Below are 25,733 nucleotides of genomic sequence, written 5' to 3' on the forward strand. Positions count from 1 at the left end.
AAGTTGCAGGTAAAACAGCAGAATTACATTAGTTTGCAATAGCTCACATCCTGGTGCAGAGTATTTAAAATCAATTATTCAGGCAGCATCAGCTAGTATTTTAGTCCCAGGGAGTTTTTTCTTGTAAATGTGAAAATGAGATTGTGTGTATATATTTAGAGGACTTTGCTGTTTAAAACTCAGAGGCTTTGGTGGAGATGTCTGTCTACCTAAGAATAAATTACTCTGGAATGATAAGTATTTTGTTTTAGTCCAAACTGAGTTTTAGTGAACTAGCCCCCTGAGAGTCATATGGAGACAGCTGTCTTCCTTTAATTATATTAAATTGGAAGTGTGGATGCATAATTATAGACAATTGCAGCATATCTACCCATATTTATATATCAGCCCGTGCCTTTTGCCACCTTTGCTTTCCTTCTGCTTTTTGCTCCCTAAGAGAGTAAATTAAATTGCTCAAGTTTAAAGCAACAATACAATAAATATTTGATTTCAATACTTATAGCCTTTGATTTTAAGTTAGTAGTAATCAAATAATCTAAATAATTAAATAATATTTTACACAAACATTTGATGGCATATTGTTTTTTTCTTTTGCCTATGTATGAAATTTATATGAAGAAGAAAAAAAATTGGAACAGAGTATTCTTAAATAAAAATGTGTCCCAGTACTTTCTCCCTTTTATAAAAGGCTGTGGTACCACAGAGTAGCCTGAGTGATGCACAGGAATGTGCATTTGCATGGGTCCTGTCATTTCACTTTTGAGGTGTAGCACTGTAATTTCCTAAACCGCTACAAGAACATTTAGAACTGTAAATTCCACTGAGAGTAACAAAAGGGTTATCTGACAAGTTCCTTCCAGTAAACCTGAGAGAGGAGATAAACATTTCACTTTTATTGTCAAATTTGAAACAAATGTTGTGGGATTTTTCTTTCTTACCAAGCAGAAACTAACTTTTTTTAATCAAAGCATTGGGAAAAGTTTTCTTGAGCCTCCATTTAGCTTACAAAGGCAATCCACTCAAGCCAGAAAACAGATGCTGGCTGAATGGAGAAAGTAAATGAGTCTTATATATGATAGAAGTTTTTTGGGTTTGGGGAAAATGCATACATACATTTATATACAAATTTGAATTATGTCATTGTAGATTAATGAAGAATGTTCTTGTGAATTTGTATTTGTATTAGGTGCCCCCAGTGACCAAAGCAGTGGCACATCCTCTCCCCTATGTGACAGTGGTTTGCATCTCAACTACCACCCCAACAACACGGTAAGAGCTTGAATCTCCTTGATGGAATTACACAGAAGAATAATTATAGTATAATAGCTAAGTGGAAGTACTAATAAAGGACATTAACAGGGAGGAGTTCTAGCTAACTCTGGAGACAGACAGTTCTGTAGAGGGAAGAAAGAGTAGCCAGAAATTATGGCTGGGAATTAAAATGTGACAAATATTACAGCTGAGATTGTGCCTTGATGCATGTGATTACTGTTTACTTGGGCAGTAGGGATTTTGCAAAAGTTTCTGCTTCTATGTGTTTTTCTTTGCATAGGAATTACAATTCTTAAAATGAAAATAAATCTATTTATAAAAAAGGAAGAAAATTTTTTGAGAATATTTTCCATTACTTGTATTGCATGCATTATCTTTGGCAGAAGATGATTAGGTGCATGATTTTGCCTATTTTTAAGGTGAGAGTGTTCTACTTCTGGTAATGTGTACTTAAAATCTTACCTGAAGTGGAATAACATTATGAAGCAGAGTGCCTCTGGGATAAAATGCTACAGAGAGCTGATCAGATATTTATTAAGAAACCTTTGAAGTGCAACAAGGGACTTTAAAAATTTTTCTTAGACAGAAAATGCAAAATTTTCTTTATTTTATATAGTTCTAAAGGTTTGTTTGCTCAGTATTTGGCTTTGTGATAGATGAAAATAGAAATATAACCAGTATAGATCATAATTAAAAATAAAAAATTTAAAAACCTGAAATGAAAGCCATACCAAGCAGCCATCTCTAGTTTCCATCTTGTTTTGTGGTACTTTCGCATTTTCTGTTAAAGGTTTTAAATAGCAGCCCACAGATTTAGATATCAATACCACAGATATAAACAGAATTGTAATCTGGAAAACTCTTGAGAATTTTGCACATTTTAGGAGATGGAATTTTTATAACATCAATAAAATTGATATCAAATAAAAAATTGATATCAATAAAATTGATATCAAATAACAATGAAAATATATGTAACTTGTGCAGTAACAACAGAAGCAGACTTGTCTAAGGAGTCTATATAGGTATGTATGTCTGTATGTAAGAAGGCTATGGCAGTAGATCCTAAGCTGATTTATTCAACTAGCTGCTGCAATTCTAATTTTGTTTTTATGATAAAAAACCTGCTTTCATTTGTAAATTCTTTTTTTGCAGGTGTCAAAACTGATCTAGATGAGCTGTAGTTTCTGTTTGAACTGACAATAATTTGCTGAAACCAAGTGTTTTTCTTTCAGTTTAAATAATATAATCTGGTATCATGGGTTTATAATTCACCCTAAATTAAATTTTCAAGTGAAGACCAAGATGTAGTTCTGACATGTCCCCTTGTCATGGGAACAGAATTCTTCATAAAACCAAACCTCTGGATGAATTCCTAAGTTATGTACAACTCTTATGCCACAGCTCTTCATTTTTCTCGGAATATTTTCTAGAATGAATTATGACAGCTGGATAAACATGATTGGTGAGCAGCTGGCTCATGGTTGGACACAAAAAGTTATAGTAAACAGTGTGAATTTAGGTGGCTGGTCACTAGTGTGGTTCTGCTGTGTCTTAGGCCCAGTGCTCATCAGCATTTTGGTCAGTGACTTGGGTTCAGGACTTGAAGGGAAACTAAATAAGTAAGTTTGTGGATGATACAAAAATTTGGAGGAACTTTTGATTCCCTCAAGAGCAGAGAGGCTTTACAGAGAGACCTTGACAAATCCATGGGGTGCGCAGCCACCAACCTTATGAATTTTAACAAGGTCAAGAGCTGGATTCTGCACCTGGGAAGGGGCAGCCCCTGGCTGTACAGACAGGCTGGGGAATGAGAAGCTGCTAAGCAGTGTCACAGAAAGGGACCTGGGGTTACTGGTCAATGGCAATTTGAACATGAGCCAGCAGTGCCCTGGCAGCCAGGAGGGTCAACCCTGTCCTGCAGGCATCAGGCACAGCATTGCCACCCAGGCAAGGGAGAGGATTGTCTTGCTCTCCTCTGCTCTGGGACTGCTTCGCCTCGAGTGCTGGAGGCAGTGTTGCGTGCCATAGTATAAAACAGATACAAAGCTGTTAGAGAACTCCAAACGAGGTCAAGGAAGATGGTGAAGAATCTGGAAGAGAAGCTGCATGGGAGAAGACTGAGGGAGACCTCATTGCAGTTACAACTTCCTTGTGAGGGGAAGAAGAGAGGCAGACACTGATCTCTTCTTCTATGTGAACAGTCATAGGACCCAAGGGAATGTTGTGTCTGTGAGGTTTAGGTTGCATATTAGAAAAAAGTTCTTTGCTTAGAGGATGGAACATTAGAACAGGGAGGTGGTTACAGCATCAGCCTCACAGAGGGCAAGAAGTGTGTGAAAAAACTCAGGAACATTGTGAGATTGTTGGGGATGTCTTGTGCAGGGACAAGAGTTGGACTTGATGATCCTTGTGGGTCCTGTCCAACTAAGACATTCCATGATTCTGTGACGTACAGCCACAGTCTTGTTTCTTAATTTATAGTCTTTTTAATTCACTTGAAGGAGGCTTTTAACTCAGAACTTGGAGTAGACAAGACTTTGGTCTTTTGTCAACAGCTTACAGAGTTATGCAGTCTAAAGGTAGGGTTAACATTTTTCTTGTAGCCATATCTAGGCCTACAGTTTGTACCTGAACTTTCACTGCATTTCATCTTTTCCCTAAGTTTAATCACAGGTGAAGAAAGGTTCCCAGAATCAGAGAGAAAACATTAAAAATTCAGGATGTTCAAAACAACATCCTAGCGTAGTTTTCATACCAATAATTTATTTATTTTTATTGAATCTGTGGAATTTCTCACCAGAAATTCAATATTTTAAATAATTGAACTACCTATGAAAAGCTTGTTGCTCAGCTAGCATGATATTTATTGTGATGTTTTGTTTCATATACAAATAAAGATTAATATATATGCAAACGTAAATTTCAAATTGGTAAATTTTTGTAATTCCATAGATCTTACACAGAATGCACACTCTAAAAAAATAGAAAGTTTACTTAATTTTGGTAATATTCATATTATAGAAGAAACTAGTAATTAAAAAGAATGTAAATCAGCAGGTTTAATTTTACTGATGTGTTGATATACTTGTTACTTGGGAGAAGAGGCCAACCCCCGGCTGGCTACAGCCTTGTTTCAGGTGGTTATGGAGAGTGATAAGGTCTCCCTGAGCCTTCCTTTCTCCAGGCTGAACCAGCTCAGTCCTGCAGCTGCTCCTCACAGGGCTTGTGCTCCAGACCCTTTTCCAGCCATGTTGCCCTTTTCTGGACACGCTGCAGCACCTCAATGTCCTTATTGGAGTGAGGGGCACAGAACTGAACACGGCACTCCAGGTGTGGCCTCACCAGTGCCAAATACAGGGGGACAATCACTGCCCTGGTCCTGCTGGCCCCACTGTTTCTGATCAGGCCAGGATGCCCTTGGCCTTCTTGGCCACCTGGGCACACAGTGGCTCATGTTCAGCTGCTGTTTAGCAGCACCCCCAGGTCCTTTCTCATCGTGCAGGTTTCTAGTCACTCTGCCCCGAGCCTGTAGCGCTGCCTGGGTTGTTGTGACAAAAGTCCAGAACCTGGAACTTTGTCTTGTGAATCTCATACACTTGACCTCAGTCCATTGATTCAGTCTGTCCAGATCCCCCTGCACAGCCTTCCTCCCCTCTAGCAGATCAGCATTCCTGTCCAACTTTATGTCAGCTATGAGCTTATGGTGCACTTCATCCCCTCTTCCAGATCACCAATATTAAAATATTAAACAGTGCTGGCCCCAACACTGAGCCCTAGACAACAACAGTCATGACTGTCCACCAGCTGGGTGTATCTCCACTCACCACCACTTCCTGGGCCTCTCCATCCAGCCATGTTTTTACCCAGTGAGCTGTGCACCCACTGAAGCCATGAGCAGCCAGTTTCTCCAGGAGAATGCTGTGCCAAAGGCTTTCCTAATGTCCAGGCTGACAATATCTGCAGCCTTTCCCCTGTCCACTGGGTTGGTCACCTGGTCATAAATGGAGATCAGGCTGGTCAGGCAGGATGTGCCTTACATGGACCTGTGCTGGCTGGGCCTGATTCCCTGTTTGTCCTGTACATGGTGTGGGATGGCACTCAGGATGCTCTGCTCTGTCAGATCAGACAGCTGACAGGCCTGAGCTCCCCAGATCCTCCTTCTAGCCTGTCTTGCTGATGGCATCATATTTGCCAACTTTGTGTCAGCTGAGACCTCTGGTTAGCCAGGACTGCTGGTAAATGATGGAAAGTGAGCACTTGTGCCAGCTCCCTCACTATCCTTCAGTGTATCCCACCTGGCCACATGGACCTGTGTGTGCCTAACTGCTGCAGCAGATCACTGATCATTTCCCCTTGGATTATGGTGGCTTCATTCTGCTCCCTATCCCTGTCTCCCAGGTCAGAGGTTTGCTACCAGGCAAATAACTGGTCTTACTATTAAAGATTGTGGTAAAGAAGGCATTAAATACCTTGGCCTTTTCCTCATACTTTGTTGCTGTGAGAATGCCCTTTGAAGAATTGTGCTCTCACAAAAAAATAACATCATCATTAGCACTATTTATAAAGCATTTTATAAAGAAAGAGGTCTTGTTTTTTAAGAAACAGATGTTGATAATTTAACTTTCTATAAGCATTTTTCATGCAAATCTATATTCTTTAAAAATGCTGGTCAAAATAGACTCTAGATATTTAAATGCTCATTCTTTGTAGATATGATCATAAGCATGATAAAGTTCAGTTTTCATATAAGCAATGTCTTCTTTAAGTAGGTAAAATTAAAATATTCATAACTTCAGCATGTAGTTTTGACAATTTTGACAATTTTCATCACATGTTAAATTCATTTCCAATTACCATGTTTTGAGGGGATATCATTAGAAAAGATATGTATGTAAATGTGTACAGAGCCACAGGAAACTACGGAATTATGGTTGTATTGTGAATAATTTAGAGGTCCTATTCAGAATCTTTCCAGTGCTCACTAAAACTAATGACAATTGATTTGGGAAAATGGAACACTGCCAAATTAAATAGAAGTCTTTGAAGTCTATCTCATTCTTACCAAATCTGCTGGGCACTTACAATGAAGTTCAAAACTGAGAAGAACCTTTTAATGTTTTCCAGGATACGTTATCATGTTCTTCATGGCCAGCATCCCCAGGACTTAGGTGGGAGAAGAGGTGGTGTGATCTTCGATTAATTCCACTTCTTCATTCACGATTTTCCCAGTACCTTCCAGGATCAGATTTGTGCAGGTAAAAAAGTTCTGAAGGCTAAAACTTACCTTCTTGGTTGACAGATGCATGCCCTAGGGAGTTGTCTTGTTGGAGAAATTGCATTATTTGTTCCATGGCAGCTGACAGATACATGAAATATAGGAGCTTTCATAAAGGTCTTTCTAGGTCCACACTGGCTCATGTTCTCCTCTGACATCAACTGGGACCTGGTATGTGAGGAGATGATGGGTGATCTTTCTACTTACATCTAGTGCTCAGCACCTTTTGCAGTTTGAGATGAAATATCCATCATCATTTTTAATAGCTGCTAATGCTCCTGTCCTCAAAAGCTTCTTTCTAAGCAGCTTGTTTCTATATCTTAGATTTTTGCAATGCATTATGGCATTGAGCTCTGCAATTCGATTATACTTTTAAAATGTATTTCCTTCTGTGTGTGTTAAATACATCATCTGATACCTGCATTGGGTGAAATAATCTTGCTTGAGAGCAGCAAGGGCTGACTGCCCCATGAGGAAGATAAGCCAAGAGAGAGGGTGGCAGTGAGGCTGGACGAGACATTGTCCATGCAGAAAATGATCCTACCTCACTGCTCCCCATGGAGGAACAGAGAAGGCTTAGGGACAGTCTTCAGAGGAGTTCATCATGGTCAGGTGGGGCTCAGTTTAGGCTGGGAAGTCAGCCTGAAGGTCCAAATCAGTGGGATGCATGTCCAGGCACAGGAGTAGCTGCAACCATACTCAAATGAGAACCATGAGCAACAGCTTGAGCCGATAAGCATCTTCCAGTTTTTGTACTTCTTTGCTTTATGTTTATAGCTAAAGTAGGGACTTTTTTGTTTGTTTGTTTGTTTGTTTCCACATAACTAAGGGTTTTTTTTCCCCATGTTTTACTTTTCATGTGTTAACATTTAATTTCATTGTCGCAATCACTGGGATAGCTGTCCAAAGCCCATAGTCAGCTATGTGATAGGTTGACCGTGGCTGGATGCCAAGTATCAACCAAGCTTCTCTATCACTCCCCTCATCAACAGGATGGAGGGGAAGAAAATAAGATCAAAATATTCTGGTGAGTCAAGATAAAGACAGTTTAGTAAAGCAAAAGCCACACATGGAAGAAAAAACCCAAAATATTTGTTCTCTACTTCCCATCAGCAGGTGATGTTCAGTCACTTCCTGGAAAGCAGTGCTTTGGTACATGTAGTAGTTGCTCTGGAAGACAAGTGACATAACTATTTAATGCTCCCTTCTCCCCCTTCCTTTCTTCTAGTTTTCATTGCTGAGGAGATGTCATATGGTATAAAATATCCCTTTGATCAGTTTGGGTCAGCTGTCCTGGCTATTTCCCCTCCCAAGGTTTTGTTTCCTCAGCCTGCTGGTGAGGAGGGAATGTTGGAACAGCAGCTCTGATGCTGTGCCAATACTGCTTAGGGGTAGCCAAAACAATGTTTTGCAATCAATATCTTTCTACCTACCCATACAAAGCACAACACTACGAGGTCTGCTGTGGGGAAAATAAAATTCATTTCAGAAAGACCCAATACAGCCCTAGAACTTGACATTTAATTTAATATTATAATTTAAAATTATCCTAATAAATCAGAAGAAATTAGAAGAGATGACAAAAATATTCTGTAATGATTTCTGTTTGTAAAGCAATGAAATAGAAATTAAAGTAGTTACAAAGTCCAACAAGGCAAGTATATAAGATCATACTTGTTAAAAGTTTTAAGCATCTAGCTATTGTATGGATTCATTTATCATCTGTATGTATAGGAACGAAGTTCTCACACTGAAATACTTCTGTGAGCTCTAGTATGTAAAGACATTATCTGTAGGAAAGCTGTGTATGAGTAGAGAGCAGGTTACTTCATAATTTTGTCTTCTAATGAACCTCCTAGGAGTGGATTTATGAAACCCCCAGAAACTAGGGGAAGAGTAGTCTTCTTTAATCTAGGATTTTTGTGGAGTTAATTTTACTGTTTCTTATTGGTACTCAGTAAACATTTGTGCAACATAAAGTTGCACAAAAGCTCTCCACTGCCTCAGTTGGTTCTTGGGGCTGTTGTTTCTTAGAATTACACTGCCTAGGTCTGCCAGCCTTTCTCTTATTCACAGAGCTGAAATTAATGCTGGTTAGGCAGTAGCTGTTGTAGATCATTGTGGAGCTAAAGCCAGCCTGCAGCTTTTGACCAGTAATAGCAGGGTCATATTTACTTGGCTGCATGAACCTCGGTCTGTTGAGGAACAGTGGCTGGCCCAGGGAGGCAAGGTGGAAACCAAAGGCTACAAAGGCTTCTTGGCTGGACTGAACTGGAGCAGGATCAAGTCACCAGAGACGCAGGAGGTGTTTTACTAAATTCTGTGAAAGCCTTCAGCTCCATATTTAACAGGGAAGCATAAAGTACCCAAAACCATAACAGCCAAATCTGAGATCTCTTCTGCTGCATACTTCAGATAAGGTATTGAATAGAATTACTCGCATGGAAAATTAGCACATAAGCAGCTGTTAATAGATCTAAGGTTTTAAAATCCAGTCTTCTGCATCAATAAAAAACAAACTTAAAGTTCATATTTTATAGAACTTGTACATAACAAAGGAAGTGTTATAGGTAGTAATGATATACCTGAGATCTGAACTTCAGAAAATAAAGGTATTTTAATATGAAACTAAACACCTGAACTCGTACTCAAACCTTGAAAAACTACTCTGATTTTTTTTCCTTGTGTCCTTCTATTCTGTCTAACATGAAGAAATAAGTCTTAAAAAAAACCAAAAATGCAGGATGCCTGTGAGAGAGGATTTTTCTTAAGGTGTAGAACCAACATTTTATGTTGCTAGCAAGACAGTTATTACGACCATTTTAAAGTACTGTAAAGATTTTTAAATGTTACTCCCTCTCAGAATTTGTTATGAGAGAAAGGTAGATACTTTTTAAAGAGACTGCTAGAAACATCAACATAAAAGAAAGGATATTAAAAATAATATAAGGAAGCAACATGAAATGAAAGCTAATGCATTACATTTTCCATAGTTAGTATTTACAAGGCTGCTTGCAGTATGTAAAGCCTAATAACCTTTTATGATTCAGAGTTTGATAAGGAAATATATTGTTCTCACATACAATATTAAACCCCATAGTCATGTTCTAGCTTTTCCAGTGGAGTGGTTGAAGCACATAAATTCTGGAGCATATACATACAGAGTTCTAGAAGACATTCAGTTTGATCTGGCAAAGCTTAATTATTTCAAATGTAGCTTTTGTGTTCCAGAACCTGAAATGTGTAGTTGAATAAGTGTTTATACATTCTCAATTTTTTGGTGTATTATAAAGTGATTATTCTACTAAATGTTCCATTTAGTACAAGACATCTATTTAATATATTATGTTTTCACGTTTGCGTCGTATTATGGACTTGGGCTGGTCAACTTATTTAAGAAAATACTATTACAGTAATCTAAGCCTATCTACTGCCAAGACACATTCACAAGTAATTTATTAGGTGACCATGTATCATACTATTGATATTTGAGTAATTTGGTGGGTAATAACATTATGGATTAATGATTTTTTACTGGCACAGATCAAATTCCTAGGAACAGTAGGAACAATCTGATGCCCCAAATGCACTATATTCACTGTGTTTGTAGTCCAAGGGAAATATGTACATGAGGATTGAATCTGGAACATATTAGGGTTTTTGTACTTGTGTTGATGTTACTCATTAATAGATCTTTTAGATCCCTGCTTTGATTTATGATATGCCATGTAGAAACAGGGCAAGTCTTGAAACTAGTGTTATTTTTCATAAAAGAGATCATCAACAATTTTGAGGCCATGCTATTGTTTTCATGTAAGGATTTAGAAATTTATTCTGGAAAAATTTGCTATTTGTATTTATAGCCATCTAAAATAAAGGATAGAATAAATGCTAGAAACACTACCTGAAGATTCTTTTAATAAATCTTCCTCAAAACTTACTAGAATTAATGTGAAATGAGTCTCTGAGAGAAGTCTGTCTTGGTTGGTATCTTTGTGAATTTAAAGAAAGTCACTACCCTGGGAAAGACAACTAAACTACAGGATTTAAATAAACCAAAGAACTCTGAAAGATCATGTTAATATTAGCCTCATCATCCTGCAAAAGCTGGTTCTCATGCTAGAACACTCAAAGGAATAGCTCTAGTTCATTTCTGTTACTTCTCCTGACTGAAGAAACAGTCTGTTTTCAACATGAATGGGGTTAAGACAGATATTAGCCTTACATTGTATACAGGTGGAATAAAATTTTAAGAGGTAAAAGACCACAAACAAACAGCTTTTCAAAATTGATATCTGTCTTCAGGTGCCAGAAGCTGTCATTATTGACCCTCAGTTTTACCCTGGAGATAAGAGGAACTTTGCTTGAGCCATTCTCAAAGAATCTGAATGATGCACTTAATCTTAACTATTAATTGATCATTAATAGTTGGGCTTGTAGCAGAATGTCAGCAGTGGAACTTGGTATTCTCTGTACATTCAGTAATCTCCTACTCTGGGATATGGATTATTATCAAGGTTTTCCAGTTTTGAAGACAGAGACCTGTGAGCCTTACAAGAGCTTTTAGCAAATAGAGCAATTTACTGAAAAAATTAGGTCTGTAACTGCTTTAGCATCTGAAAAAAATTTCTCTTGTTCTATAATTGCTCAGTGTCTGGAAGCGGAAAATCAGTATATAATGCATGATAGATTTCTGTGTACGTGCCCAGATTGGTGCTGGGGGTAGAGGCAGAGGTAGGAATGTATTTTGGTAATGATCCCATATTCAGAAATGCAATTGGAAAAATCATTAATGCTACTTGATCAATTTTGACTTCTTCAAGTTTTCAATCAGTAGTTTAGAAGAAAAACAAAATTCTATAAGCTTGAGCAGCCAACAAGGGGCCTCCAAAAAGTAATCCAAATATGTTTACATGCTGCATTATAAAAGTAAAACAAAGGTGTTGAGAAAAAGATACTGGTATTCACTGAATTTCCCAAATTATTGCCTATGGTTTCCAATGCACTTTCCTTCTCTGTAGTCTGCTGTATTAAGTCTTAGATAAGCATCAACTCTATCACTTGTTCAGCTTCTGAGGTTGTACAGCCTGCTGGTCAAGATTCTGTGGAGCTGGTCTATGGAATTTTTTTATAGCCTTATGGAAGCTTAATATTGTCTGAGCTGACCTTTTAGCATGATTGTTTTAAAACATCAGGTATTTATTAAACAGGAAAACCAGCATTTTATTGGTGTTCACTGGCTGACCTTCATTGTGGTTGAAAGAAAAGCATTTTTACAAGTATTGTTAAGATGATATGCTAGAAAAGATAAAATGTCCTTCTGACCTGATCTGTTATGATGTGTCTATAGGCAAAATGCGTTCCAAGTAATTGCTGTGGATGGGGTTTGCAGTGGAATAATTCAGTGTCTCTCTGCTGAAGACTGTATTGACTGGCTACAAGCAATAGCAAGTAACATTTCCAACCTCACAAAGCACAATGTAAGTATGGATCCAAGTAAGCCAGAAGGTTTCCCAATCATATTTGATTATAACTGTCATAAAAGCCTAATGGGTTCACACACTGAATTATCTGCATATAAACAATGCTTGAGGCTGTCTGAGAGAAGTCAACTCAAGTTTGTTGTCAAATCAGACTCTGTGAGAAACCATTGAATAGGAAAATATTCTTCCCTACAGTCATATAATTCACTTCATTGCTATCAGAGTTATTTGCTTCATAGCAATACCAATTAGGATTAGAAGCAAAGACCAGACACACAGGAGGAAGCCAGTTGTGATGCAGGAACACATAGAAAATACAAAAATTCTGTACTTTCTTCATAGTACATCTCTCCAGAAACTGGTGTAACCAGATCTGAATGAGATTTTTGGTCTGTCTAGGTATCATTTGTCACGATGGGAAAAGCAAGGGGGTTCTGTAGATACAGATACTTGTTATCAGCAATGATTAAATGCATTTATGCTTCATGCACTGCACTCTTTCCACCTGAGCTTGTGGGATAGATACCACTTTTTGTTGAAGCAGGAATAAATATTATGTAAAAGTTTTTTCAAATACTAAGTTCAATTAAGAGGTCTTCTGGACCTGCCTGGGATGTATTTACATTTAAAAATGAACATGTAGTTCTCCCTGTATAGAAATCCATATGATACCTTCCGTGGTTTTCCTAAAAAACTGAGAACACATGGAGAACTCCATTATTTTGAATTGAGTTATAACAAGGGAGCCCTTGAGGATTTAATTTATATTTCCTTAAATCTGCTCTGGCTTCCCAAATCTGTCTCTGAAAATACAAAGCTGTATTTTTTTGAGATTTATAATCAAGATGCAAAACTGTGTTCCATCTGGCAGCAATATGTAAAAGTCATTGTATTATAAAAACATGACAGACATGAATTCATCTGCCATCTGCAAGCTTCCATGCAGTACCAGCGAACTTTATGGCTATTTATTCATACTTAAAATGCTGTTGCTATGTAGAACCTTTCTTGTCTCACTAGGCCCCTGAAAATTGAGGCTTCTGGGGTTTTTTTCTCTTGCCATCTTTACTTCAGTCTACTGATGGTTCTTGCTACTTAAATCAGTGGATTTATTTGCTTGCAACAGTAGGCAGAGGCACCTATATTTTACAGGTGTTTTGAAACACTTCAGCTCTAATGAGACTATAATTATGGTTACTTAGCAGAACTTGAATTTTGGCAATGCAATGTTATTACATGAATTTTTTTCTGAGTACAGTTTATAATTCTATATTGGTTTCCATAAAATAAGAAAGAAATTATCTAATGTTCTATAAGAGGTAAATAGCCTAAATTATGCAGCTGTTATGCCAGTCTTATTATTTACTTTATCCCAAAGACATCCTGTAAAGTAGCCATGAGAGTTAGGGCTTATGATAATTATCCATGTGTCCATTTTTAGAATTGTCCTATTTGTTCATAGCTCTTACAAATTTATGGAAAACAATGACACTCTCCTTCCTGTAATGTACTTTTCTTTTGAATTGCCAGTTGCCAGAAAGAATTAGTTATTTGACAGCATAAGTGATAAGTGAATATAAGAAACCTTGGGAACACAGAGAGGAAAAAAACCCAAACTGTTGCACAGAAGAATGATTAGATGTGATTAGAGGTCCCTGTATTTTTTTTCTTTACAAGATGGTTATTGACATGCACATACTGTTGATGTTAGCATTTTTCCTATCTGAGAGAGGCATTTGCTCACATTCTCCCTTACTGTGTCATCCAGATCCAAAGAAACAGAGTTAAGGATTTTTTCTAATTCTTTGGATAAATTGACCATTTTTTAGTTTCAATTGACTTCTCATTCCTATCTAGAAGTTACATAAAATAATTTGTTTAATTAAAATACCGTGCAGCTCACAGAAATATTTACTTACATGATGTTCTCATAGATATCTACCTTTTGAAAAAAAAAGGAAATAGAATCAGAAAAAAGGACTAAACCAGCTAGATTGTTAATGGAAGCACTTCCTTTACCCTTGTACCAAATCTGGGCTCTGTAGATTTTGGTGGGATTTCTCTTGCCTAACTTTAGATGAAGCAGAAAATCCAGAGTGAATCCTATTATTTACTGTTGACGTCCATTTTATAATGACGTCAATTCCCTCAGGGCATGTCTGTCTTTCCTTTGACTAGTAAAGGACCTAGGGTGGTGAGTTCATACTTGATACCTAAGGAGATAGATATAAATCCTGATAACCTGTCATTTGTGTCTTTGAGGGGCCAAAGCGAGTTTCTCTGAATATATCTCCCAAAGAAATGCCTGAATATTTTTGACCAAAAAAAAAAAAAAATAGTGGTATACTAGTCTGAGTCAGAAAATCTGAATTATTTTACTTTTTCCACACACAAACTGTCTGAAAAAAAAATTAACTGATGGTTCAACCCCAAAAATGTGAATAGCCCCAAAAATGTGAATAGCAAGTCTTATGTTTCCTCAGGTATCTTATAGCTGTGAATATGGGTCCCTGGCTCCAAAATAACTGGTTTAACCTATAATCAATTAGTTTTTTCTTAGGATACTGTCAAAAAACTCTTCTCTCATGATCCAACATGTCCATATCTGACACAAAGGTGATGTGACTGAATTGCAGGACCATCAGTATAGCCAGTATCTACCAAGGGCATAACAGAAATGCAGAAGTAGAAGCTAAAATAAAATGCCTTGACATGATCCCTGTTTTTAAAAGGCAACGTTGCTAACTGAATGGAGTCTGGAAGATGGTGACTGCAAGCAATCACATTTTTCCTACATTGGTTATACTACTAATCATTGTACAATACAAGCTAGAACTCATATTATTATGCAAAAAGTCAGTTAAAATTTAAATGCAGAGATATAGAAATAATATTTTGACTATTAGGAAGAGATATAAAAAATCCATGTGCTGACTGATGTAGTCTGCTTCATTTCAGATTGTCTTTAACAGACAAACCTCAGGTATGCTCTCTTTTTCTTCATCTTCAGGTGGTTAGCACAAGCATCCTCTAGTGTTTTAAGGATACTGAGAGTGATACTGGTAATTTTAATTTCTTTTGGTCCCAAGAAGGTCATATTTTATATAAGGTGAAGTACAATAAAATTACACAACATTGATGGGGTTGTATACTGGTATGCAACCAAAATGCATGCTCTATAAATGCACTGCTGGGAGTGACTTAATATCACACTGTATTGATGAGGAGATGAATCCATAAGGATCATTCATTTCTGAAGATGGATTCCTCTCCAGCTTCAATCACTTGAATTGCACCTCTGTTAAAAATTCACCAGTTTTATCAGTACCCTCAAAAACCAGAAGGGTTAGATTAAACCCAAACTTTTCATCTAAGCAATCCTGATACTGAAGTTAATATGCTGAAATCTGAATATGCTGAATTGAACCTGGGCTTGGGAACTCTAATTCCTCTATGAACTGACAGGGTTCTATATCTTTTTGCTGCCAATTTGGATGGCTGGCCAAAGCCATCTAGAAAGGGAACAAGCTGCTGCTTCTTTTCTTGCTAATGCTTCAAGTAGGAATTTTCAATTCAGTTGTTCAATTCAGCTATGAACTATTTGCCTTTCCATGAACTTTTACATTGTATTAAGTTAGGTGGTAATTGATACTGATTTCTAGTCCTTTACATCTCTTTTGTTACAGAATATTAGGATGAAAGTATCCAAATTTTCATGTAGCTTTTAAAGAAATTACACCCTGGAAGAGTCTGAGAAAATAATCCAAAACCATGTGCTCTCTAAAGAACCACCACTTGCCAATACATCCCTAATTCATGTGCTGCAATTGTCAGGAAATTTAAAGGCAAATTTTTTAATGGCTTTAGTACAGTGGAAGTCAGACATTTTGGGTCTTTTTAACAAAAGAATAATTAAAAAATACATTTAATGTTACAACTTCTATGCTATATCTTCATAGAATTTTTGGGGATTTGTCCTCACAACTCAGTATTTGTCACCTGCCCATTGCTTTCTCTGTGGCAGATTTTTCAGTAGTGAGGGCAATAATATTTCTTTTCCATTTCCTCTTCCATAATTCCTGTGGAAAACACTACAACAGCTACACATTTATTCTTTTTACCTTGGAGCCAGCACTTGACAGCAAAGAAACAACATGAAGGTCATCAGACAGGAATGACAGGCAGCCGAGGAAAAGTTTCTAAGCAGGAGGTGGCAAAAAGTTTTAAGCTTATCTTGAGAATATCCCCAAGATCTTACAAGATTTAGTTCCCAGTAACTTCATTTTATGCCATTATGTTGCATTTTTCTGGGTAAAATAACGCATTTGTGAAATTAATGAGGCACACATAGTTGGTGGTAGAAGCCCAGCAATAGCGTGAAAGTTAGCATGGAGAGTTCTACAAACTGGGTATTGGCCCAATGGGTGTGTTTTCCAGAACCTAAGTCTTTGTTTTGAAGAGTTTAAAAGTTCAGTTGAACTTTTTTGGTGTGCTTAAAAAGTAGTGCCTAGTGATAGAAACTGCTGCTAAGACAAAAAAAAAAAAAAATTGTTTCATTTCCACTAGAAAAATGAAAAATCTTTACAATGCTGAAGTTTGGGTACAGGGATTATCTTAGTCACTCAGTAGAAGAGGAGACAAAGAGTGAAAAACAGGAGAAAAAAAACTGATTAGACTATTACAATCTGTTCCACTTGTAGGAAGAATAAAATATCACAGGACTACATTCAGTGTAAGCAAATTATTGAAATAAATTAATAGAACATGTTTCTTTGTTTTCTGGTGGATACTACAAGCAGTAAGGACATACTGTAGAATGTTATATTACATTAATAAACCAATATCACTCATGTGAAGTAAACAGGTTTAATATTTTAGTTTTTTAGTTACAATACAATGGCAAGCCAATCAGAAAACTCCAATTTTAGTAATTTTTGAGTTTTCAGGGATTATATGCTCTTAAATGTCCTATGATTTGTGTATTACAATAATATTTATCTTTTTTGGTTGCTCAGCTGTGAATGTTTGAAGAAAATCCAAAAATACCAACATTAGTATCAAATCTCTTATGTTATATTCTGTAGTAGTGCAAAAATACTCTCAGTAATACTCTCAGTAATTTAGAAGTTGAAAGCATTATAAAATGAAGGCCAGAACAGGAGAGAATTATAGGAAGTCTTTAACGTATTGCTAATAGAATAGTTTTACATACATGATTCACATTTCCCATGACACAAATAGCCAGATGAATTAGACATTATTAAGTAAATATGCATGCAACAGTTTTTAAAGCAGTGTTAGCCATTCAGGTGGTCACAGTGTTCTGAGACACTTTGAGTTTTGTTCTGCATTCCATTCTCAACCTTGCAAAGGGAAGATTATACAGATAGTCATTCCAGTGCTGATATTAGGGTCTCTCTTGGAAAATTTAAAAACCAGAGCTTGATACACCTGTACCATACTGCTGCCATTTTTCTCCATATATGATTCTGTTAAGGCGTGTAGATCTGCATGAATAACTGTAGTCAGTGCAGCACCAGGATTACATAAAATGAATCCACTCTTATTTTTCCTCTTTTTTTTTTTTAAATGTAGGCTTTTATCAGGTGCACAATTAAAATCACATTTGTTTCTATGTCACTTTTATCAAGTGTTGCATATGGCCTTGTCTGATATTTACTTGTTTTTGGCAACTTGAGATGTGTGTTATTTTACAAACTTTTTATTTGTACCTTGTTTAAAGAATTGTAGATAATTTTACACCCTCTTAAATGCACTAATTTAGCTGCAAAGAAATCTAAGTCTTGCCAAACTGTATTGCTGTTTCCCCAGTGTTTCATCTGCATTTCTATAATATAATTGAGTCTAAAGAACAATGAGGCAAATAGGAAAGCAGTGCAAGAAAAGAATATTTCTTTGAGAAATATTTCTTCAAGAATATTTCTTTCAGAATTATCTGGGAAATTTGTGACAAGAAACTTCTGTTTTAATTCTTGGAGTATTTGTAATGACACATTCTGATTATGGTGACAGCACTAATCATAAAGACATGCAGTCTTGCAGTATTGCTTTGGAATATACAGTGTAGACTTCAAGTACTCATGATAGGTTTTCAAAGTAAATTAAATTTTCTTTCTGTGCTTCTCCAAAATGTTACATCTATTCATGTTATTTTTAATAATACCTTCTTTGTTTTGCTGTATACAAGTGCACAACTTCTGCAGTGGTCTTTAATATCTGATTAAAATATTAACATCTCTATTTGTATTGTATAGAATTCTAAAATACAATTTAGGAGAAGCAATGTCCCTAAAGACAATAAAATCAAAAGCCCTTCCTTTTAAATTTACCAGTTTAATGTAAATCTTAAAAAAAAACTAACCCAACATTCTCACGGAGGAAATATTTTTTGAGTTTTATGTATGATTCTCTCACTCAATAAAAAATCCCTGCCCTTTGATTATTCTACTTTTGCATGGAGTCAAATTAAATTTTAGCCTCATGCTAGTATTTTAATTAAAGCAACATTCAAGATGTTCTTTATTCTCTGCAGATTTATATGAAGCTCTGAGACTCTTTCTCTTCCCTCATTCCATTATTACTGAAGGCTTAAGTTCACACATTATAATAAAAACTATGATCTGTTTAGTTGCAAGACACTTTGGAGGAATGTCACACTTGCTCTCAACATTCCACCCAGGTGAAAGGTAACAAGAAACTTGTAATTTAGGAGAAAAAAACCCAAAATTAAGCAACATCTCTTGACTGGTTTTAAGTGGCACTAAATGATGACAAGAATAAAGGAAATAGGACTCTAACTGGGAATAGGGGTAAGCTGTTTGGGGGTTTGCAGAGAGGTAACACATGGAAGAAAAAAGGACTCAATATAAGTTGCCCTTTCATGCCAAAATGCCATGCTGCCCTTTCAGTAGCAGCTGGAGACTTACAGCTACTGTAACCTAGTTTTTGTTGTGCAGTAAAATGTTCAATATTCCACTGTTGGTTTATTTTCAGTGAGAATGTGTTAAAAGTGCTGTTGAATCACAAACTGCTGTTGATAAAATAGCAACTAGGAAGTGGGAGGCTAGGCAAAAATGACCTTTCTTTTTGTATTGCTTCTTTTTGCTATCTTAAAAACAACCCCCACAACAAACACAAATATAATTATTTGTATTTAAAGCAAAATTATCTTGTTTTGACATCCATTTCCTCTTACTCACTTTTAAAATATATTTTTAAAGGTGGCTACATCAGAAATTTTGCCTTTCTTCCACAACCAGAGAGTTAAAAGATAAAAAGAATGAAAAGAAATTTAAATGCACTCAAAAAACTATAAAACACCTCAGGGTATACATTATTAGTAGCCTAATGTGTTGAAAGCACTTTCTCCCTTTGGTTGTCTTGCTTCATGAAGTGCCATAGAGAGCAAGTGCATTCAAGTAGTGCACAGATTATATTTGTTTGTGGAACAGAACGGAGTCAGAGGAAGAGGCAGAGGTGTGGGGTAGAAGAGAGGGATTCCAGCCATTCCAGGACACATTTAAGAGGTTAGAGCAAATTAGCCCAGAGTAGCAAAACAACAAATTATATCTAAGCTACAGAGGAAATTAGCCCCAAATTGCCATTGGACTTGCCATTTCTCTGCTAATAAAATGTGTTCTGAAACTCTGTGACAAGTTCTTTATCTCCTAAAAATACCTGGGGTAGTTAAGTGGCAAACACCTGTGGGGGAAATCTGAAATGTCTGAAGTTGCTCACCTATGTGGGCACCAGCATGATTGCAAGGTTCTGTTGATTCTTCTCACCAGTTTGTTTATTTCAGAGAATGAGATAATTATATCCAGAACTTGTTTCAGGCTGTCCTTGAGGTCATGAAGTCAGGCTTGAAAAACTGAGGATGAAGCACTTGGTTTCACTCTCATTTCCTAGTGCACGGTACTCTCTGACTTACTGTGCTGAAAAACTATTAATTTCCTTTGAGAATTAGTACCTTTTTGAATAGTTTATAATGAGTGTATGAAGGTTTCTGCTTTTCTCCTTTTTTTTCTGATTGTTTACAAATGTTTTTGACAATTTTGCTGACTATTAAAAGGCATTTGCCTAATGATACCAATCAGGAACTCTAGTACAGTGAATCAAAGGAAATTTTTCCCTACTGCATTTTTGTAATGACTTGATACAGGTTTTGCCTTTAAAAATTGTATGAAGCAACTTTTTGTTGCTCCATGTCTTTCTGAAATAAAGCCTGCAATCTTTTACTATATAAAATAATGTCTCAGAAGCTATTAGTCACATATATTTGATAAATATAAAATGAATATGCATTTTAATATTTGATGCATGTAATCATGTAATTCTTATTCCCCAAATTTGCTTTTTTTATGAGCCAATTACCAGTTATGTTTGGGTAGTTTGTCAAGAAAGCACTCTATGTGCTAAAAGTACCTAACAGGATCCTAAATTCTACTTTTATATGAGACCTCCTGTGATAGGAAAGACAGTTACTAATTTTTAGACCCACAGAATGAAGAAATCATAAAATATTGCTGGAAAGGAGGCAGCCAGGCAGTTAAAGAATGCCTGTCCATCTCACCTGTGACTACTAAATAGTTCAGTGTCATAAAATACAGCATAAAATGCAACTGGGGGATAATTTGATTTTTGTTAATCCTTACACTTTTAGCTGTATTAGCAGGAAGGTGATGTAAGGTCAATGCAGATACACAATTCAGCTTATCCACATGATAATTCCCATTGTATTCATAAGGCTGCTTCTTAAAAGTCAGAAGGAAAACCTTATTTATATTTCTAATTACCAATAGATATTCTACTTCTCTTCCAGTGTCATGCATTGAAATCACACAAGCAGTAAAAAGTGTCCTTTTAGCCCACTGTTCCCATTAAACACTGACCATTCAAATAATAGATCACATTGTTCAGAGGTAGATTTTAAGATGTACAACAATCTATGTAGATGTGATATATTTGCATGTTTCATTAGTTTCCTGCTTGTACAGATGGCAAATCTTCATAAAAAACCAATGTAAAATAGTGTATGTCCAAATTCCAAAAATGTTTATTAGTCTGTTGGTGAACAAACACGTGAGTTTATGGCTGTTTACTCCAGGGAAAAATCTGTTACCTGCCTAGCAGAAAATATTGTTTTCACTGTGTTTATTTCCTAAAGCAATTTTGTAAAGTAATAAAAAGGATGAAAAACTTCCTGTGGTGTGTCAACATGCTGGCACTTCTCACATAATTCAGTCGATTTAACATTGTTAAAGGAGTTTCAGCAGTTCTTCTTCCCTGGTATCTGATTGCCAAGGAACTAGACTTCTCTTTTTATAACTACTTTCTACTTTAGCTGAATTAAATAATGTGACAGAAATGGTAGTTGTTTGTCTGTAAAAAGCAAGATCCTCTCCGCCCAATCTCCCAATACAATAAAGGGATATTAAAAAAATGTCTTTAAGAGATGAAGGAAGTGAACTCATCCTCCTAACAGAGGCAGTTACTTCTATCCCATTAACTGTGTAAAGACTGCAGATGTCTCCAGAGGGTGATTCCATCTCCTTGAATTAAATACTTACCTCTCCCATGTCTAACAGGAAATGGCAAGAGGGTACTTTAGCATAATAGCCCACAGGTTGGTAGAGTTGCCCTGACATGAGAGACAGGAGCACTCTGTGCTACTCAGCCTGCAGCCTGACGCCATCTGCCTCACTGCTGGCCAGAGGATCTCCAGGGACAGCACAGGGCTGAGGCTGTGCTTCTCCTTCCAGAGGCTCTTCTCGCTGCTCTCCATAGAGCCACATGTAAAATTCTTGCCAATGCTGTTGACAAGGAGCTCATCCATATGGTCTGGTGGGATTCATCCAGCAGGAATATTGCTTAACTGAAGCAGATAAATACTTCTCTCCTGCAGCCTGAGTACTGTAGCTCCCATATCCTGGGTGGCTACTCTGGTATTACCTACCGTGACCAAATAGGACACTTCACTCCCTATACTACAGGGTAGATTTTATTTTTGCAGATTTTTAACCCAACGTAGTTCTCTGATTTTATATACAGTACAGTCCCACGAACAGTTGTTTCAGCACAAGTGATAGGCTGGGTGCATAGTATGGTTATACAAATAGGATGAGAAAAGTCTACATAAGTTTCTGCAGCCAAGTTTTGCATGAAAGATCAGCAAAAATAGGCTGATGTAGATGTCTTTAGCTTAGCAGCTGGGGATTTGTGAATGTTGTACTCAGATAAGCCTTCTTACCCCTTTCCCTTCTTCTGTCATCATTTGCAATTCCCTGAAGTTCTAAAAACTAATGGGAATGTCTCTCAGATTTTGAGAAGAAATTAAAATCCATACTTCTTGAGATTCTCTCACCTCATAGGAAGTGTTCCACACCAACTACTTAACTTCTGGCATAATTTGTATGAAAAAAACGGCTTTGGGGAAGTCAGATTGATGCAAAATGTTTTGGTCTGCATGAGCAATGGACTCATTCATTGCTGAAAATAAAGTGTAAATAAAACTATTTGTTGCTTTTCTTTTCCTCTTTGCATTCCCATGTATTGTAGCTGCTGTTTTCCCTTCCCAGGTGCAGATGTACCTGGGGAAAATTGTAGCCTTTTTATAGCATTATTATTGCATAGGAAAGATAGAAGTTTTACTGGGTGATTCTAAATATATATTTGTTTAATATTTCTTCACTCAAATACCAGCCTACAGCAGCTATGTAGATTTAGAAGAACTCCTAGCGTCCATTGCTCTGCTTGAGTATTTTGTTCAGAAAGGAAAAAATGTTTCTCTTCTCATTTATGCATTATGAAAAAGATAAACTGAGGGTTCCCATTCATGGAGGAGGAGGGAGGTAATCAAAACATTGTGCAAGCAAAATGATTGAATAACCTAAACTCTCTCTAGAAAGTAAAAAAAAAACAAACATAAAGTTAATCCTCTAAACCTTTAGTAAGGTGCTATTTATGGGTAAATGTCCACAGAATTATGACTATAATTTTAATGACGACCATTCACAAAGAAATGTTCTACCAAAGAGACAAAAAGACCTGACATTCAAATACCTGTTCTACTATTTCAGATCACAATTCATGTATTAATATTTTATCAGTGACTTCAGTGAAGTGTTCTGAGGTGTTAAAAAGAGTTTTCCTGAGATACTCCAGGTATCTGCTAAGAAGGTCATGAAGTTTTTTAATACCGAGGAGTCATGGAAATGCAACTGCAAATATAAAACAAATAATCTATGAAACAAATCAAATATGAAACAAACAGATATGAAGGGCCTTTGCTTTATATTTATTAAATTGAATACAAGTGACCTAGATTGATGTTTGGGCTTTCACCTGTACATATTTTTATGTGATGAAGATGTTACAGGGAGTGAATATATTCCTTTTACCAATTATTATTTTTTCTATTCCAGGAAAAAAAAACAAAACACAGGTAGCTTCTCAAGCTTATATTTAAATAGCATGTACATTCCATTTAATTGTTTTTCTCATTTTGTAACTGTAGCAATATTAAAGGGTTTTCTTTTTTTACATCATAGAGTGTTTCACAACAAGAAATATGTCCTTAGGCTGACATAACCCCTATAGAGTTTTGAAGCTGACATTCTCTTCCAGTTACTCTTTAAATAATTGATAAATCACAGTGTGTATGCATGTTTGATATCAGAATTATTTCCTTTTTCACCAGATTAACATAAATGTATCTCTATATTGCTGTATAAACATAAACTGTTTTTTAAAATATTATAGCAAGCCAAATCCTAAGAGGCTGTTGACAAGCTGTTTTAAGCAGATTATTTTTAAAGTTATGTGTTTAACGAGATAGTCAGTGTACCTCTCCAGACTATTTAGCAATGTATGTCTCCACCTTAATTAAGCTAACTACTCTTGCTGCAGCAGAATGGCTATTAGCTCATTCATTTACCAAACAGTAACCATAAACAGCATTTTCATCTCAAAAATATAATAAGCAGCAGTCAGGAAAACAGAGTGTGCAATTTGAATTAAAGAAAGAGTATTCCCTGTTGTTTGAATAGCAACTAGAACTCTAGAACATCCAGGCTTGCAGACGGCTCTACTAGTAAAATAATTTTCCATTTACATAGCTGAATAGATTGCATGCCAAACCTTGCTTAAAGCAACTATAGCTATCTGACCTCTATTTAGTCTTCTGATCCAAAACCGACTGCCCTTTACCTTTATAAGTTCATAGACCAAACCAAAATAAATCACATCTAATTTGTTTTATGCTTGCATTTTTTTAAAACCATAGAAACAGACTCGTGGAAACTTCCTACTTACTCCTGTTTATAATACCAATCGGTCTTTACAGTGGGGTGACTCAGGAGGCAGTTTGCATCTTGACCAGGTCATCAGCAAGTAAAAAAGAAACCAACTTTCCTCATTCCTGGTCTGTGTAACTTCACTGGCTATGTTGGGTTTATGTTGTCAAGCTACAACTCTGATGCATGCTTTTTTTCCCTTTAGATTTGAATAGACAACTCTTTAGCTCCAGAAATGTTATCCTTTCAACATAAAAAAAAACTTGCTTTTTTTTTTTTTTTGCATGTTGATGTCTTCTATCCCAAGCATTAGAAGATTAAAAAAGTTCATAATAATAAAGGGATTATTTTCAATAGTGCCAATCTTTTTATCAGTCTTTTAGCATCTTCTTACGAGCTCTTTGTATTCTTTGTCTCTGTCTCTGTCTCTGTGTTTTACTCCTGTTGTTTCATTCATATTTCCTGTTGAGCACAAGGGAGTCTACCAGTACAGTGTTACCAGTGCTAAATAACTTGTTTTACATTTTCACATATGAATACTTTTATAATCAAAACTTACTAGATAGCCATGCTTTCTGTAAGATGCATGCTCTACTGATGCACTGGAAAGAAAAGGAAGTGTCATGGCTAAATGATTGACTCTTTAGTATCCCGAAACAGAGGAAATAAGTAGCACAGTAGAATTTGTAACTAAGAGTGGCATGGGAAACATCCCTTGTCTATGTAGAACCAGAAACATGATAGGACAACATGAGATCTCCTCAGCTGGCAAGCAGCAAGAGTGCAAATAGTTTTGATATATGCTATTAGTAACAGAGAGGAGAAGAAAAGGGTTGGTTGACTCCATTTTGAAAATAAAATTATTGGCAGACAAGTGACAAGAAAGGAAAGATATTGAAGGTTCTTTTTGATCAGAGTTTATTCAAAAGGCCAGTTTTAAACAGATGATTGTTGCCATTGATAAGTGAGACACAATCTTGAATAAAGTCAGATCATCTTAGAAACCTTAGGTATACATTCGTGAAAAGCATTTTAGATAGTGCATTCCATGTACATCCTTATTGCATTACTTAAAACCTTCAAGAGATTGAGCCTCTGTTCTAAATCCATTAACTAAGTACAGGAAGTTTCTAGATGAAATAAATAGCAGTAAAGTAGAAGTTATAAATTTTGTGTGGCACAGAACAACCAGTGCATATGATTTCAGAGTAAAAACTCTCTTCATATAGCTTTATTTCATTGCTGTTTTTTTTCAGTTGTGACCAGCTCGAAACTAAATCTTTTGCAAATTGTAATGTGTGTGGTAACATCCACCTAATTACTGCTAGGAACAGTTAGTACTCATGCTGAAAGAGTAATTCTGTGTTTGATGGAATTGCTGCCTTC

General features: G+C 36.3%; 1 protein-coding gene across 2 annotated transcripts in view; it reads left to right on the plus strand.

The window, feature by feature from the left end:
• The window catches only part of SNTG1 (syntrophin gamma 1), a 317,863-nt gene that overhangs the window by 209,258 nt on the left and 82,872 nt on the right, over window positions 1-25,733 (plus strand). For both annotated transcript variants that reach the window (XM_059860474.1, XM_059860481.1), the window contains exons 9-11: window positions 1,187-1,269; window positions 6,400-6,530; window positions 11,901-12,030. In XM_059860474.1, coding sequence (XP_059716457.1) covers window positions 1,187-1,269; window positions 6,400-6,530; window positions 11,901-12,030 — 344 coding nt within the window. The remainder of the gene's footprint in view (window positions 1-1,186; window positions 1,270-6,399; window positions 6,531-11,900; window positions 12,031-25,733) is intronic.

This window comes from Haemorhous mexicanus, chromosome 1, assembly GCF_027477595.1.
Source record: "Haemorhous mexicanus isolate bHaeMex1 chromosome 1, bHaeMex1.pri, whole genome shotgun sequence".
Lineage (NCBI taxonomy): Eukaryota > Metazoa > Chordata > Aves > Passeriformes > Fringillidae > Haemorhous > Haemorhous mexicanus.